Source organism: Mus caroli, chromosome 2 (assembly GCF_900094665.2).
Source record: "Mus caroli chromosome 2, CAROLI_EIJ_v1.1, whole genome shotgun sequence".
In the NCBI taxonomy this organism is placed as follows: Eukaryota; Metazoa; Chordata; class Mammalia; order Rodentia; family Muridae; genus Mus; species Mus caroli.
Window position 1 is genome coordinate 64,044,987 of NC_034571.1, and position 17,500 is coordinate 64,062,486.

The 17,500-nt window shown below is 42.2% G+C and overlaps 1 protein-coding gene across 1 annotated transcript in view; it reads right to left on the reverse strand.

The window, feature by feature from the left end:
* Lrp2 (LDL receptor related protein 2) overlaps positions 1-17,500 on the reverse strand; it is a 164,415-nt gene that overhangs the window by 121,070 nt on the left and 25,845 nt on the right. Inside the window, exons 2-4 of the mRNA XM_021184968.2 lie at positions 9,370-9,477; positions 7,868-7,990; positions 5,769-5,885 (exon numbers count right to left, since the gene is read on the reverse strand). Of these exons, the coding sequence (XP_021040627.1) occupies positions 5,769-5,885; positions 7,868-7,990; positions 9,370-9,477 (348 nt within the window). The remainder of the gene's footprint in view (positions 1-5,768; positions 5,886-7,867; positions 7,991-9,369; positions 9,478-17,500) is intronic.

Genomic DNA, 17,500 nt, shown 5'->3' on the forward strand with positions numbered 1-17,500 from the left:
TTTATTGTAACCACGGTACCACAAAGAGTCATCGGTACCATCTATAGCCTCAGTTATGTGATTCTTGGCAGCAGAGAAATAAATACCTTGGAGAAACCAAAAAAAAAAAAAAAGAACATGTGCACAACTGTTAACAGACACCATATTTAGTGGCACTGTTCCAATATAGGAGTTATGGGGCTGTGTGTTGTCAGAGCTAACCAACACCTCAGCCCTGTTCCTAGCTCCTCCTCATGGCCATTTTCAGTGGCCAGCTGTGCCTCAGAATTGTAAAACTAATATAATAAATAATAATCCTTCCATATCACAAGTATCAAGGCACTTTAGATGGAGCTGTGTAAATAAAGACTCTACTGTTGTGGAATTCTCATTCTGTTTGAGGCAATGGAATGACAGACACCAACACAAATGTTATCCAGAATAAATAGAGCAATGTACATGTGTACACACACAAAAAATTACAAAAAAAAAAAGAGCAGGGTAAAATAACAATAACTCCTTAATAAGATAAGATTTGAACAAGAACTGCTAAGTGTAACAAAATGTTGGTGACTGGGGGCATTGACAAGAGTGTTCCCAGAAGTTGGATTGGCTACAAGCAAGTAGGGCTATACAGTGATGAGAGAGAGAGAGAGAGAGAGAGAGAGAGAGAGAGTGAGAGAGAGAGAGAGAGAGAGAGAGAGAGAGGGAGGCTTTGTTGTGACAGGAGATAGAGAAATTGGGCAATAGCTAACTGTGATTTTAGAATTTTTATAAAGATTAGAGATATTTATAAAGTTCTTATTTGAAGTAGACTAAATAAGAGATTTATTTTTTCTCTCTTTTTTTCCCTCAGATTTCAGGCTCGGCGTGAGAATACCAAGCAGGTCCAACTGTACTGTGATATGTGTGCCAGGGTCACCTGAGTGAGACTCATCGGGCAGACTATTGTGAACTGAGGCTCAGGAACAGTACGTTCATCTCGAGAGCCCTCGCGGTCCAGAGTGACTCAAACTGTCTTCCTTACTCCTTCCAACTGCGGCCCCAGCTGGAGATTCCGCAGTTAGAAAAATGTTTAAATTCTGAACAGAAAGTCAATAGAAATGAACTGTCAGGGACAAAGCAACCCCAGTAGCAGGCAGACCAAATACCTCTGCTTACCAGCAAGAAAGCCTCCATTGTAACGTGGATTTTACCCTTTCTTTAGCATTCCTAAGTAACAAAAGAGAGGGCTGCAAACCCACGATAATTAGCGATAGTTTTACTCACACCAAAATCGTTCCTATCTGGTGCTCAATAAAACAAAAAATAATCTTTTTTTTTTTTTACCTCCCTGAAAACAGCTACTATTTTTCTAGCAAGCGAAAGTCACTTCAGTATATTAAATGAATGGCCCATAATTGATGCATTGTTCTGATGTTTATCTAAGACTCTGCATGAATGGTTTTGCTTGATGCTAATCCCATTACAAGTAAAATGGACTGCAGTTTTCAATCTTTCTGGTTCCTTTGGAAAAAAAGAAAGAAAGAAATGGGCAAGCTGTTTAATATTAGATGCCATTTTACAGATGAGTAATAAAACACCAGTGTGTGTGGTGGGGAGGGGGGCTATAACTATTTCAAAGCTTTTAACATGGGTAGACATATTCTTCAATGTGCAGAATAATCAAAAGGACCTAAGGCATATGAAAATAGAGCAGGCAAAAAGGCCAGAGGCGTTAAGTAGATCTTATGTCATAGGAAATTTATGTTGGTGGGGAGGGGGCATGCAGGAGGCCCAGCCAGCCTCCAACTAGAGGTCCTCCTGCCTCAGCCTCCATAGTTCTGGGGTCACAAACATGTCTGTCTCTCCAATGCCTATCTCTTAGTTGACTCTTCAGATGACCCAGTTATTGGGACCTTAACTGCTTTGCCTTCCTCCCATCCATCCTCACCTTCTCTACCTCCTTAAGACTATCCCTGCACATCACTCCGAGTTCCAGAAAGGAATTCCTGGAATGGATACAAGGTGTTCTGTCTCGGAGGGCAATGTGTCGGCTTTAGAAACTTGAAAGGCTAGGGATCATGACACAGAGGTCTGGTCTTTCTGGCAGAGCTACAAATAACAGAGCCACGCTCCTTGGGCTTCAGATACTGGGAAAATAAATTCTCTGGGGCTCTTCCTACATCCGTTACTATCTGTGGGTGATTTCTAGGTGTCTGACAGCTCAAGACCCAGTTTCTTATTTCTAAGAAAAGGGGAACAAGAGTCATCCTCATAAGCTTGTTTTGGGTTTGTCCACAAGCAATGACTCTGGGGCAGAAGAACTGCAACAAGAGAAAATGTGTCTGGCTTCTAGTGAAGTCTCCTCTCCCTTAACCCTTGATCACATGAGAACACTAACACAACTAGCAGCTGCCTTGCATCCAAACTCATGTTTAAGACGGCTAAGAATCTGATGAAATGGATCTCACCAGCCACGGACATCACAGGCATAGAGACAGCTTGGCACACAGCACTCTCCACAGAGGACTGTCGCTTTGCTGTAACACTCCCTTCCTGAAGGTCCAGGCATCGATTCATTCTGCCTATCAGTCCATTTTCAACTAGAGCAGCAAGAGGGTGGCTTTGCTCCAGGAGACAATTGAGATGTCCTGTTGGGGATACACTACTGGCATCTAATAGACATTTCCTGCAGTGCATAGAACAGTCTAGAATTCTCAAGTCTTGGTGTCACTGATGCCAGAGTTGGCAACATTAAGATGCAGCTAATTTCCAGGAGACAGAAAACAAAACAAAACACAAAAAAAAAAACAAAAAAACCATGGTGAAGGACAAAGAGGTAAAGGATGGGGCTGGAGAGATGGCTCAGTGGTTAAGAGCACTGATTGCTCTTCTGAAGGTTCTGAGTTCAAATCCCAGCAACCATATGATGGCTCACAACCATCTGTAATGAGATCTGATGCCCTGTTCTAGGATGTCTGAAGACAGCTACAGTGTACTTACATCTTACATATAATAATAAATAAATATTTAAAAAAAAAAAGAGGTGAAGAATGCAAAGAATCAAATCCAGACTAGAAAATTCTAGGACAACTAGCAGGACTTCCTCCTCTTCCTCCCCCTCCCTTCCCTTCCCCCACCCCACCCCCTTCTTCTGAGTTTTGTTTATTTATGTGTAGGGTGTTTGACTGAAATTAAAAAAAAAAAAAAAAACTTCCACAGTAAAAAGAAAAAAAAAAGCAGCCATAAAGAGTAACGTTTCAAAATGTAACCTATCAGCCAGGTGTGGTAGCTTTTAATCCCAGTACTCAGGAGGCAGCGGCAGGTGGATTTCTATGAACTTGGGACAGCAGAGCTACATAGTGAGACCTCGTCTCAAGGGAAAAAGAAAAGGAAAAGGAAAAAAAATATAGCTACATACACTTCAAGTCAATAAATTTTTATAAACTTTCATTCCTAATGCAAGGCATAAATTAAGGACGGTAGTATATTTATAACCCCAGCCCTTTGGAAGACTCGGAGTTCAAGGTCACAGTAAGATTGAGGCCAGTCTGGGATGCGTGAGACGTACCCTTGCTGTTGGACTGTGGATTGGAATCCTGACCCCGCCTTTAGATTCCATGTGGAACAAGGGTGCTTATTACACTGCTGTACGGTGATTGCCTGCCGGGTAGCTGGTGAATACCAGCTCCTTCTCTGAAGAGATTCGAACTCTTGTGGTCCCCATACACACCCACACTGGCACTTCTCTAAACGTTTTTCAAAGATGTTTAACGTGGAATGCACGTGTGTCTTCGAGGGTGTATATGCACGTGTATATGCCCACTAGGCCGGAAGCACCACACCCCCTGGTGCTGGATTTACAGGCAGTTGTGAACTGTCTGAAACGGATGCTGGGAGCAGAGGGTGCCGCTGTTCCAGCCCCACAGCAGCTGAGAGCACTAAGGAGAAAGTGTGAAGGTTCCTAACTTCCTCATCTGGGAGAATCTAATACATAAAAGCAAATACAATTTAACAGAGGAGTCATTGCAAACCCCCTTAAATATGTGAGGTTTGCTTAAGGCTTTTGTGTGCGTGCACTGAAGAGCTCCTGGCACGTCTCATACCAGGAACAGGGATCTTGACTATGGATCTCTCTCCTTCCCTCACCAAGCCCTTGCACTGAGAGAAAAATCTGCATCTCAAAGGTCGATTAAGGTCTGGTGAGATCGCTCAGTAGACACAGGCACTTTTGCCAAGCCTAAGGACCTGAGTTCAATCTCCAGAACCCACATGGAGAGAACTCACCTCCGAATACTCATGTGCACGCGTGCGCGAGCGTGTGTGTGTGTGTGTGTGTGTGTGTGTGTGTGTGTGTGTGTGTGTAGTCCCTCCCCTTCCCTCTCTTATTGTGGCTGCTCATCATCCTCATATCCTACCATGTTTCCTCCCGACCCCCGCCATCACCAACCCCTGGAAGATCCAATGCAGTTGTGCTAGCTGCACCTGCCTTGGCTGGAGGATGCTCCCATGGAAATGCTCCAGACTCTCAGCTGCCTTTCACTCTCTCAAAGTAGCATTCCTTTCTAAATTTGGCATGAAGCGCCATTTTTACACATTTGTAGATAAAGGAAAAGGACACAGTCCACGCGCTGGTGATACAAAGCCCTGGAGCTCTTTGTAAAAGATGGACCTTTCTCCTGGTAGTGGCCAGGCTGAATCGGAAGACAAACTGAGACCTAGAACAGCCCCTAGGCCCTTTGAAGTTTTAGTTCCTTTATTTGGAGACGACTATTTCACCTGTCCTGTTGTCCTAATAGCTGGAATTATAATGATCAGAATTCACAAAATGCGACAATATGCCATATATCACCATTGTGTGGTAAAGAACCTATTGCTTGCTTCACAAAATACCAAGGCCTTACCATCTCTAAAATTGCCAGTGTCCAGTCACTTAGATGCATAACATCCAAAGTAAAATGAAACAGCATGGCATTCCTTATCGTCCTGGATTACAGGGGTGGACCACCACACCTGGTTTATTCGGGGCTGGGGATCCAATCCAGGTCATGCTACCTGACAGCCACTCAACCAACCGAGTCGCAGCCCCAGCCCAAACTTCTGTGTCTTATACAGGGTCTCATTGAATAACCCTGGCCAACCTAGAACTTGCTGTATAGACACGGTAGCAGGCCCAGAACTCATAAAGCCCTGATTGTTTCTGCCTCCCGTTACACCCAGTGCCTACCGGTTTTATATAAACCTCTCTGCTTTTTTCATAGTACACAATGCGGCAGTTTCTGTTTTGACTGTTATTATTTACACATTGTGCAGAGAATACTATGATTTATATGTCTTATTTTGTGGCAATCCACTACAAACTGATCTAAGTAACTGCCATTATACAGAAATACATTTTCAAAATATAACTATTTTCCAAAGTATTTTCTGGAACATACAGAGTCCACAAAAAGAGAAAAAACTAAGAAATTTTACCTCAAAACTTGACCAAAGCAATTAAATATAAAAACTATAGATTTTGAACAAAAATAGATGCTGTGCTCAATGATTCAATAAGCTTAGGGAATTCTGTTAATGTTTTAAAGTTTCTTACTTCAAAAAACCTGACATGCTAAGACAGGACAAACAGGATGCCTTGTTAAAAGAGAACTGCCATCAGACCATCACCCCTAATCCACAAAAGAATCTGCCAAGAGCTCTCAACAAGAGGCGTATTGTAGGCATTTCTGTCCATCAGCAAACCTAGCAAGTTGATTAAGATGCCAAAGGTGAAAGCAAGCACTGGGCAAAGACGAAAGCAGACTCACAGCAGTTTCTCTCGTCAGAGCCATCGGGGCAGTCACTGACATGGTCACACCTGTACTCGATCGGAACACACTGTCCATTGGAGCACGTCAGCTGCTGACTTGAGCATGTGGTCCCAGCTGCAAAGAACAGAGAACTTTGTTTACAGTTATTACCAAACATAGACTAGCTATTGATGTTTACCAAATATGAATAATGATACTGGAGGGGAAGACAAAAACAAGTGTCTATTGGATGTATACTTCACAGGGACATATGCAAATGTAAAGGTATTTTGTACTGTAGTTATTAACATGTGTTGAGCACAACAGAAATTTAAAAGGTGTATAACAGAGGGTGAATAAGATATGGGTGTCAACCAAAGACTGGCAAGTACAGGGGTAGAGAAATAATTCAGTGGCTAAGAGCACTTGGCTCTGTCAAAAAATCCAGGAGTCAACTTCCAGCACCCACATGATGGCCCACGACCACCCATGACTCCTGTTCCCCAGGATCCAATACCCTCTTCTGGCCTCCTTGGGCTTCTGCATGCACACCGTGCACATAAACTCATGCAGGTAAACACACATACACATAAGTGAATAAATACCTTTAGAAAAGGAAAAGGCAGCAGTGGCTCCCAGCACACAGGAAATACAGTCCTGGTGTCACAGGAAGGAGTAATAGGCATGACTGTACAGTCAGAACATGGAAGGGCAAGGTAGAGGCAAGAGGATCAGAGTTCCAGACCAGCCTCAGTGTCTTTGCAGGGAATGGGAAATAAGGGTGTGAGGTGAGAAGGAGAGCAAAGGCAACTTCCTCTCACATAGGAGGAGAATAGACAGGGACAGTTCACACACTCGGCTGTGGGCGAGCATCTAGCTGACACAACTGGACAAAAGACAATGAACACCTAGATAGCATGCATAAAGACAGAAGGCTATGACTGGGAACAGCAAGCTTTCTGCCCCAAGAACAATTTAAGGACCAGGAAGAAAGGCATGGGAGCATCATTGCTATCTCCATGAGGCAACTGGAAACCAAATCATGGCTCGAAAAGGGGTATTTAATTTGGCTATTGTCATTTCAGTTTTTAGACAGTATTTCACTCTGTCACCCTGGCGGGCCTGGAAAGCATTATGTAGCCCAATGGCCTCAAGCTCACAACAGTCCTCACACCTCTGCTTAAGGTATGTGCAGGCACACGGTCTAACTGGATCTCGGCAGCAGTGTCTAGCAGCAGACAGCTCAGATGCCAAGCGCAGAATGAGAGGAGGGATGGAAGGGATTTCTGAGCCTAAGAAAGATTCTGGGACAAGTCAGGCAGGAACTGGTGAATTAGTGTGGCCAATGAAAGAGAGGGAAGAATCAATCAGGAATAACTTCCATGTTCCCAGGCAGGTTCCAGAGGGAACGTGGTTTCTTTTCGTGCTTGTGGATAACATATTTCCACAAACAGAAATCTATTTTAATATAAAATACAGGCAAAAAAAAAGATCTGGGACCTAAGCATAGCTTTGAGTCCTCATCAGCCCACAGAGCAAACAATAGCAGGACCATCCTGAGATGGGGCTCGCTCGTATTTTAATTTTATACTTCAAATTAAGGCCTGGCAAGCTAACCAGTTCCAAGCTTCAGGGTTCTAAGTCTGTTGTATAGCCACACTTTATATGACCCGGTCTCTAAACCAGATTACCAGGATGAGATTACCAGAATATCACTAGATAGTTTAAGTTCCAGAGCCTTGGTGACGAAGAATCAGCTCTCCGTGTGTTACCTGTATACAGCAGACTAACTGGAGATGGAAGAAGAAGAAGAAGAAGAGGAAGAGGAAGAGGAAGAGGAAGGAAGAAGGAGGCGGAGGAGGAGGACGACGACGACGAGGACGACGACGACGAGGACGACGACGAGGACGAGGAGGAGGGCAAGAGGGGGAGGAAGAGGAGGAGGAGGAAGAGGAGGAGGAAGAGGAGAAGGAAGAAGGGAAGGAAGAGGAGGAGGAGGAGGAGGAGGAGGAAGAAGAAGAAGAAGAAGAAGAAGAAGAAGAAGAAGAAGAAGAAGAAGAAGAAGAAGAAGAAGAAGAAGAAGAAGAAGAAGAAACCCCTCCTCTAAATCCACTTACGGCAATTTTGCTGTTCATCTGCGCCGTCGGAACAATCCTTATCCTGGTCACACACCCAGGAGCTAGGGATGCAGGTGCCTTCAGCAGGACACAGGAAAAAGCCTGATCCGCAGGACCTGGGAGCTGAAACAAAACCATAAAGAGGGGAGGGGCTTAGGCAGGCCGACTGCTTGATACAGCAACAGCAGTGCTTGCTGGGCACAGTCGTTAGATCATCCCAGCGATGGCATCCAAACAGGTAATCTCAAAGAGAGACTTAAGTAAGCACACATGCACACTCATCTAACAGAAGTCGCAAAATCTAATCTATGTTAAAAAAAAAATTAACTAGTGTTTTTTTGCTACATTTCTAGCATCTAAGAGTAAAGTGTCACAGTTGATGAACAATAGGTGAAATTTGAAGAGAGAGAGAAACCAAGAATGAAATAATTCTTTCCACATTTACTTGTTTTAGGAATTTTGGTGAGTTCTGAGTCTTAATGTCTGCATCCCAAAAGTGAAAAAAATAAAAGAGCCATGTAATGCTAACTCTCATTGCCACAGGCACTATTGAGGTCATAGTCGTAGGGCACCGAAATGTCTGAAGACCTGGAGACTGTCTGTGTATGCCCGCGTCCTAGAATACCATTTGCACATTCTGCCCCCTCCCCACCCCCACCCCCATTTCTTAAACAGTAAAATCCCAGGAATCAGAGTAAATTAATATCATATGATCATGTCCTACAATATCATATGCCAAAATCATGGCTGAAAATAAAGTATCACCTGATCAATTAGGGACTAGTAGGAATGCACAACCTATCAGGCTCCGCCCCCAACCATGGAGTGGCATCTTGTGGTTCTGCAAGATCTATGGGTATATGTAAGTGTGAGAGGCCCCAGACTCATTTCTTTCCTTCATTCCCATTTCGAATGCACCACTGGAGCGTGACAGCTGCTCAGCTGCGCATGGAGTGGTCAAACACTCATGTTGTCTGCTGCCTTCCTGACTGGGATGATAACCCTCATCTGTTGACCTGTCAGAATGAAGGACTTCACAGCCTAGTGACTCATCACTGGTGATGAGTCAGAGCAAAGGACTAGAAGGTTAGAGTTGAGGTCAGTGGCTTGAGAGGAGCGGCCATGTCACCTGTAAGTGACTCAACTACCGAGACTGTTTTCTAATCTGGAATCTATGCAGAATATTCTGGCATTATTATAGCATTATTGCTGAGAGCTAGATGAAGAAATGTGTCAAAATGATTTAAAAGTCCATAGATAAGTAGATTTCAAGTTTAAAATATTATGTTGCTTTACCTAGATTTTTAATAGCATAAACTAGCCACTGTGACGTCCTTTGTGGTGATTCACAGGTTACTCTACATCTTTTTTTATATACAAAGAGGCTGTCCCTCTGTATAAACCTCAGCCTAGCCCTGGATCTGCTGCTAAAGCACAGCCCTTCTCTCATTACAGCTGAGACACGCAGAGCACACAGCCAAGCCTGGCTCCCAGTCACTTACGACAGCCAATTTCATCAGTGTCATCCAAACAGTCTCTAGTTCCATCACACCTCCAGGATGCAGGGATACAGTATCCATTGTCACAGCGAAAATTCCCACTGCCACATTCTGTAGTAACAGAGAAACAGACATCATTGTTTCAAAACTTAAGCTATTGAGAGACCATGTCTCAAACAACAACAACAAACTTTTAAGATATGTCATGACCAGAGATGAGGTGGACAGGGGAGACCATGATCAGAATGTGAGAAAAATATTCTCAATAAAAGAAAAACAAGGGCTGAAAAAACAAGGACTCAGTAGTTAAGAGCACAGACTGCTCTTCTGAAGGTCCTGAGTTCAAATCCCAGCAACCACATGGTGTCTAACAACCATCTGTAATGAGATCTGACGCCCTCTTCTGGTGCATCTGAAGACAGCTACAGTGCACTTAGATATAATAATAAATAAATCTTAAAAAAGAGAGAGAGAGAGAACTACTGTTCTCAAAGATAAAAGAAAAACAAGATATTGTATGAACAAAATACAAGTTAGGGATGAAATAAAAAAAAATATTCAACTATTTAGAAGCAAAAGAATGCAAATTATGTGTAAAATTGGTAAAGCAATTTCACGCTGATAACATAAAAGACATTTGTTTGGATGTCTGCAAGAAGGCTATTTTCATACCCAGTTGATTAGAGTACACCTTGACATGACCTGTCCAGGAAGCAATTTGACAGTGTGTACCTTGCTCCTTAAAAATGTTTACTCTGCCAGGCATGGTGGCACATGCCTTTAATCCCAGCACTCAGGAGAGAGATTTGGGACTTTCACATCTCCTTTTCCTAAGGAACTGATCAAAGAACAAATATTCATCAAGATTTGAAATGTTTTCATCACAACATTACTCATAATAAACTACAATGTTCCTATCCAATAACAAGAAAATCGGTACTTTTTTATATCTATGTTTTGATATGTTAAGAATCCATGAAAATATATATTTAAGACACAGAAGCAAAAATCCAACCAAAAAAAAAAAATCTAACTCTTAGGATTGTATGACATCTGTAATTTAATTTACATGTATTCTATAATAAATAGTTTTCACAGATTATTGTATTTTTGCTATATATTGCTAGTTGTTTTTGACTTGTGATTATTTTCTGTAGAGTTGTTTCTTTTATGTTGTACCACTTCTTCCACCAGACAATATTCATTTCCTCTCCTTGTTGTCAACATTTATCCCAGTAGATATTNATTAATCTTTCAATATGTTTACAATTTTTTATTTGTACTATGTGGTTTTTATAGAATATAATATGTTAATGTTTTCTTTTAGATGTACAATTTAATTAAAATGGGCAATAAAAACATGGATAAATTCACTAAAAAAAAAAAAAGACACAGAAGCAAACGTTAACCAGAAACATAGCTACCTCATTGTTTGCTTAGCTAAAATGTTTTAACCCCATTCCTTATTAACTCCCAACGGCTACTCATTATTAAACCATATATATATCAAGTTTCTAATTCAGGCCAACTTTGTCGCTCTTTTTAAAACTAGTGTGTATATTGTCAAGTCTGACAAAGATGGTTTTTGCAACCAGAGGGTACAAATCTGGCCCCAAACCCAAGTGGCAGAGAGATTGTAAAGGGGATCTGACTTAAGTTCATTTCATTTAAAAACAAAAGACAAAAACAAAAAACAAACAAACAAACAAAAACCATTCTGCATGACACTTAAAATGTGCAGGGACTAATATGTCAGTTAGAAATCCTGTAAGTTTCCCCAATATCTAGCTAGCCAGTGAGCTTCCCAAAAATGTTGTGCCAAATAGAATAAATTTTCAAAGAGGGCAGCCAACCTGAGCCCAGCTTGGAGAAAATTCAAATTTATTTCCCAAACCCAAGGAATAGGAGTACTTTTCAAAGTTGGGGGAAAAAAATCATTTTATTTTTCTTCTGTATTTAAGCAATCATGCTAAATGAGACAATTCAGGTTTCTGGCTATAATTAACCCCACCTTCGCTAAATATAGAGATCAATTACCTACTCCTAGAATAAATAAACAAGATGTTATCCTGACTTGTGTGAATGCAGGCATATCAACAGCAAGATATAAACAGAGTTAAGTGATCTATTCCCAGGGAATATAAGCTACTTTGTTCACGGAATGTTCAAATCTGATTGTCTGGTAGTGACACCCTGATTTATAATGTATGCTGCAAACGGTCAGAAGCTTCCCTTGGCTGAATGGTGGTACCGAGTGGTACAGGCGTACGGACACCCAAATACCTTCTACAGCCTAATGCATGGTAGTGGTTGGTGGTGCGGGTCTCTTATCAACTACCTTTAAAACACAACAACCTCCCTTGCAGAAATGCCCCTAAGGAATGTACAAATTCACTCTGGAATCCCAGAGCTCCCCATTGGATTTTGTTCTACGAAGCAGTATTTCCCTGGGAGATTAGGGGCTTTGGAGGTTCAGCTATTAGCACAACATATATGAAATCACCTTTATCAATCAGGTCTATTGTTAGTAATCCAACATAATACATTTGCAAGTTTAATGTACTTGTGTCTCTTAATAGTTAATCACTCCTGATTGAAAAATCATAGCCTCTGTAAAGGACAATCTCACCAGAGTTTTATATTGTCACAGAAAGAAAATTGCCTGTTTTTAAAAATGCACCTAATTAATACTAGAAATTGAGATTCTTTCAATGCCAAGCCAACTGAGGTTTGGTTTTGTTTAATTTTGCTAAAATACCAAGGTAAAAACACATACACAAAAAATACAAAACAGGCATAAAAATTATTTTGGAATACTTAAAAGTAAATTATTTAAAATCACACATAAACATCGAAACTGATAGGAAATCCTGCATTTAAACTACGGGTCATGATTTCCAGTTTATGTTCCAATTGTTCCATTATCTAAAGTAAAACCCAATTTACTCAGTTTATCATCACTTCCATGATAATTTATCAAATTCATCTTTTCAGTGGGAACTTATCCATGTCTGTTACAACTCTCAAATGACCATTGTTTGAAAATATCTCTCCAGGAAAAAAACAAACAGACACTTGATCATTGCTGTGTTCATCATTCTCAGCCAGAATCCTCCACTGGTATCAGAAGTTGTGTCATTCATTCTACTGTGAAGAGAATGTGTGTTGTTTTAAAGCCAGCTGCTTGTGGAAAGGTCTAGGTTAGGCCTTCATTACCATCTCGGGCACCCCCAACATCAATTGGTTCCTGTGTATTTTTTAGGTGTCTTGTATTAATGAAGCAACCTTAACTCACAAGCCCTGGAAAGGCCCCAAATTAATCCTTATAGCAACCTTGAGATGCATACCATGCTGGAAATTCAGGTACAGAGAGGTCCAATAACTTAGCATTCAGCAGCAAATAGTATAAAGAAATTGCTTAAACCTAACATCTCCACTCCAGTAAACAATCCACTGTCGTGCATTCTTGTCATGCACACCGAATTATTTCAAACTCAAAAGTGAACGTGGGGTTTTCATTTATTTTCTAAGCTTGCTATCTAGCATCATTGAGTCCGTGAATCAGAGTGGCCTGAAACCCACAGAACCCGTACGCAGACATGCACTTACTCTACTTGGAAACTAATATTGCGGTAAGATTTAGGGGAGCTTTGAAATTTTTGCAGCACTCAGAAGCAACTAAGGGAAATTCAAAAGGAATTTTGATACATCCTGGAAATGTAAAGCAAATATGGGCATAGATTTCACAACTAAGAGCCCAAAGGTATTAGCATAAGAAAAGACAAGTTTTCTTTAAAAGGCAGGATCCCAAGCTTCCAGGCCCCAGTGTTGGACTAAGGAAATGTTCAGGAGGAAAGAAGTCATTGTTTGTTTTCTAGGGAAAGCTACTGGATTGAGAAGGCCATTCCACTGTCATTTACAGTCTCTGGCAGGGTGCTGTGCATTGTGGGATAATGAAGGCATGTCAGGAAATCAGTAACAGAGCAATGAATGGGAATTTCTAATCTTAAATTTAGAGAAATGAACCCAGGTGTGGTGACAGATGCCTGTAATGCCAACCCAAAGGAGGCTGAGGCAGGAGGATCTCTTGGGTGAAAAGGCAAGACCAGGTCTCATGAAATCTGCACCATGCTTTCAAGGTTGGCCTAGGGCTGCAAAGTATCAGGTTAGCCTGGGCTGCTTAGCAAAGTTCTAAAGAAAGTGAAAAGGACACAAATGGAATAATTAGAAATGAAGACTATGAAGAAGTGGGTTTTCAGTTGTTTGTGAGTATATGGCTACATATATGTGTACATGAGTGTATATACAACATGTGCATGTAGGAATATACAAACATACAGATCTCCAGAGCTAGAGTAAAAGGAAATTGTGAGCTACCTTATGTTGGTTCTGGGGCCCAGAGTCAAGTCCTCTGCAAGAGCAGTGTGTATTCTAAACTGCTAAGCCATCTCTCCAGACCCTATGAAGAATTTCTTTTTGGAAGAGAAGGCAAGGCACCATTATACTAACCTTTCCTTCTTTTTTTTTCCCTAATTTTATGATGTGTATGTGTCAGAGTGAGTGTGTGCATGTGAGTGTGTATATGTGGGTGTGTTCATGAATGTGCGCTTGCGAGTGTGTGTATGACTGTATGCATGTGTGTATATAAGTGTGTGTGCATGTGTGCGTGTATATGTGTGTACGTGCAGGTGCCCGGGCACCTCTGGAATTTGAGTTGCAGGTGATTGTGTGCATCACGGGTCCTAGGAAGCAATACTCAAACTGAACCATCCAGTCAGCTCCTGATCCTAATTTTTTTAGGTTGCATTAAAATGGTTATTGTACATGATTATGCAGTAATTGCTTTCGTGGGCTCTGTTCCCAAGTATCTGACTTCTACAAATGCCTTCTTAACATACTCGGGCTCTGAAAAAGAAGCCCAAGAGTTTATAGACTAGATCAAGGATGCAAAAGAATTTCAGGCCCCATTTGGGGTTCTGTTGTGAAAAGCAAGCAACTAAAATGCTCCACAGAAAATGAGGAGGTGGCTTTGCTTCAGGTCCGTGAGGGAGCTCATTACTGTTTACCAGTCACCACTGGGCTGGGCAGGATCGTCCTCATGATTTGTTACCTCGGCTGTCATTGAAGCAGCACAAAGTTATAAACAGATAACCTTAAATCTCCAAAGGAGACTGACCTTTTATGTAGGTCAGTGGTGCAAATTATACTGAATCATCACTCATTATAAACATCAGAGATATGTCTCTCCGTGTCAAGGGATTTGAAATGAAGCACAGAAAAGGTGAGCAAAACTTATGAATGAATGAGGGAACTGCTCTGCGCTTGTTCTGAGTTCTGCGAAGGCAGAACAGTCACTGTGATTTATTTAGCTGCACACATTGAGAGCAGACACATGGACTTCCCCGGGGGAAAGTGTTCGGGAGGAAAAGCATGTGTTAAGCGGATCTGGGGGGAAAAGAAGAATTTGGGTCAGAAATTACTCCACTGTATTGACTTCAGACAATGCTCTATTGACTAGCATTTGCCGCTCTTCTAAGAGAATCCATGGAAGGGATACAGGTTAAAAGAATGGCTGTTGCGGGAGGCGAGGAGGATGAGACAGCTGATGGCTGAGTTCAATCCCCTTGGCAGGAGGGAACAGATTCCTAGAAGTTGTCTTCTAACCTGTAAGCATGTGCCATGACTCTTGTACATGCACACACACACACACACACACACACACACAATTTAAAATAGGAAATCTTTTAATTTTAACATGGAGATATGGCTCAGCAGTAAAAAGTACTTATTACTCCTGCAAAAAATTGGGGTTCAGTTCCCAGCATCCATACAGTGGCTTACAGCCATCAGTAACTCCAGTTCCAGGGGGTTCAATGCCTTCTTCTGACCTCCACTGGCACCAGGCATGCACATGATACACACATAAAATAAAAATAAATCTGAAAGCAAAAGAACATGTCAAATTCACTAAAGTCACAAAATAAAATTCCTGATTCCTATATGTAAACACTGTTTTAGTGTCTATAGAAGAAATGAGATAGGGCTCTTCTTCAGAGATTACAAACCATTGGGAACATGTTATTCACTACCTAAAGGGACTACTTTTCATTCGGTACATATACATAGCCACTGTCCCCACTGTGGGAATGATAGAGTCTTACTTTTAAAAAAAAGATGAATTTATTTTATTAATATGAGTACATTGTATCTGTCTTCAGACACATCAGAAGAGGACATCAGATTTGCAGGGAATTGAATTCAGGACCTTTGGAAGAGCAGTCAGTGCTCTTAACCACTGAGTCATCTCTCCAGCCCTGGATATATTCTTACTTAATAGAAGCCTCCGTGGCACTAACCAACCTCCCCACAGCCACAAAGAGAAAAATATCTGCCCAGTTCGGACTCTCAACAGATCCTAGCATGCATAAGGGCAGAGTGATAAGGCCTCCACCAAGGGGAACCTCTTACAGTGTGGTGGACAGAGAACAGGAGGGGTGTTGGAAGTGATGGCTCACATCTATGAGTCCAGCACTCAGAAGGCCAATCTAGGCTACATAGTGAGATTCTCTCTCAAGCAAATAGGGGGCGGGGGAGGGGGGTGGGCATCATCAAGTGAGTGGCAGAGTGGTCATGGTCACCTGTTCGGCACTATGTTAAAACTCTGAGAAGATAAGCCTAAACTAGTGCCCAACCATAGCCATGGAGACTCCTCAGACTCTCATGCAGAGCAGGGACCAGAGAGTAGGCTAATGAGATGTCCCCAGCAGGCTGTCAGCAGAGATAGGTCTTACCTTGTAACCCTCCAAAAGCCTCAGGCCAGATCCAGAACATTTGTTCGCATGGCAATTGTTAACAGATCCTACTGCAAGGGGTACAGATATCCTAGGGACCTTGCCCAGCATCCTTACAGAATTCAGCTGAAGGTCAGCTCAACTTCAAAATCCTAAATAGTTGTCCGAGTAATAGATAGGCTTCCCCATGATAAATGCCAGCAGAATGGGATGTAGCCTTTCTTTGCCAAGCAATGGGATGAGGAGACAAAGCCATCGTCTTTTTTATATCATATTTTCTCCTTTTCCATCTAACTACTAGTCAGTCACCAGCCTTGCTCTCCCTTTGGGGAGTTCTTGCATACACTGCTAGTTTTTCATTAAGCAACTCCCACCCTGCAATCAGCCTGTCTGTAAGCACTACAGAGCATTGTGAATTAAGCCACACTTCCCAAGGCTTTGGGAAAGAAAGAAGGCTATTGGCACTTGAGATGAGACAGTCACTCATCTTCCAGAATAGTCCTGAGCAACGCAAAAGTCACAGCACCCTGGCACCACAGCCCTGACCTGAGCAATGTTAGGAGTGCCCACTGTGCTGTCTCAACTTCAAAACCACCAGCTAGCAGGACCATCCCCCAGACGCCACCAACTCAATCTCTAAGGAGCTTGGCCACTCAAACTTCAAATGCCTTAACATGAAAGATCATCTAAGAAAGCCCCTAGAATAAATTCCTCCCCTTCCAAAAGATAATAAAATTTCTCAAACAGCAAGTGCACTCCTTCCCACCCATCAATAAGATCTGAGATTGGGAAATAGCACGCCGCAGCTGCTGGTACCAGTAACGTGAAATGAACTCCCCTGGGCGGGCGATAAAGAGTCTTAAGTTGCAGGGAGGCCTGTTTCACCCTGGAACTCTCCAGCGCGCATCCATGGGCTTTTCCGTTCTAGGGGAGGGAGAGGTCGGGCCAGGAAAGCAAAGGGCAGACATCAAAACTTCCGAAGGACTTCTTGAGTAATGTAAAGGAGCATTGCTGTGAACTGAAAAGCCATAAGCGCGCTGTCCTTAGTGTGAAGTCATCAGAAGCAGATAATTCTTCTCCCATTATCTCCTCCTCGCTCTCACAGAAAAATGTATCTAAGTTGGACATCCACTACAGCTCTAAAACATCCTCCCAGTCTGAACCAAACAAGCAGAAGTGGGTCTGGTGGATTCCCTGCTAGTCTTAAATTCCCTGCGACACTTTCTCCAACTGCTAAGCTGGAAGAGTTTGTAGAGGGACACACAGAACACTAAGCCTCAAACGTTCCTCTCCACTCTAAGAGGAGAACCCTCAAAGGATGCTGAAAAGAACACTGTCTAACA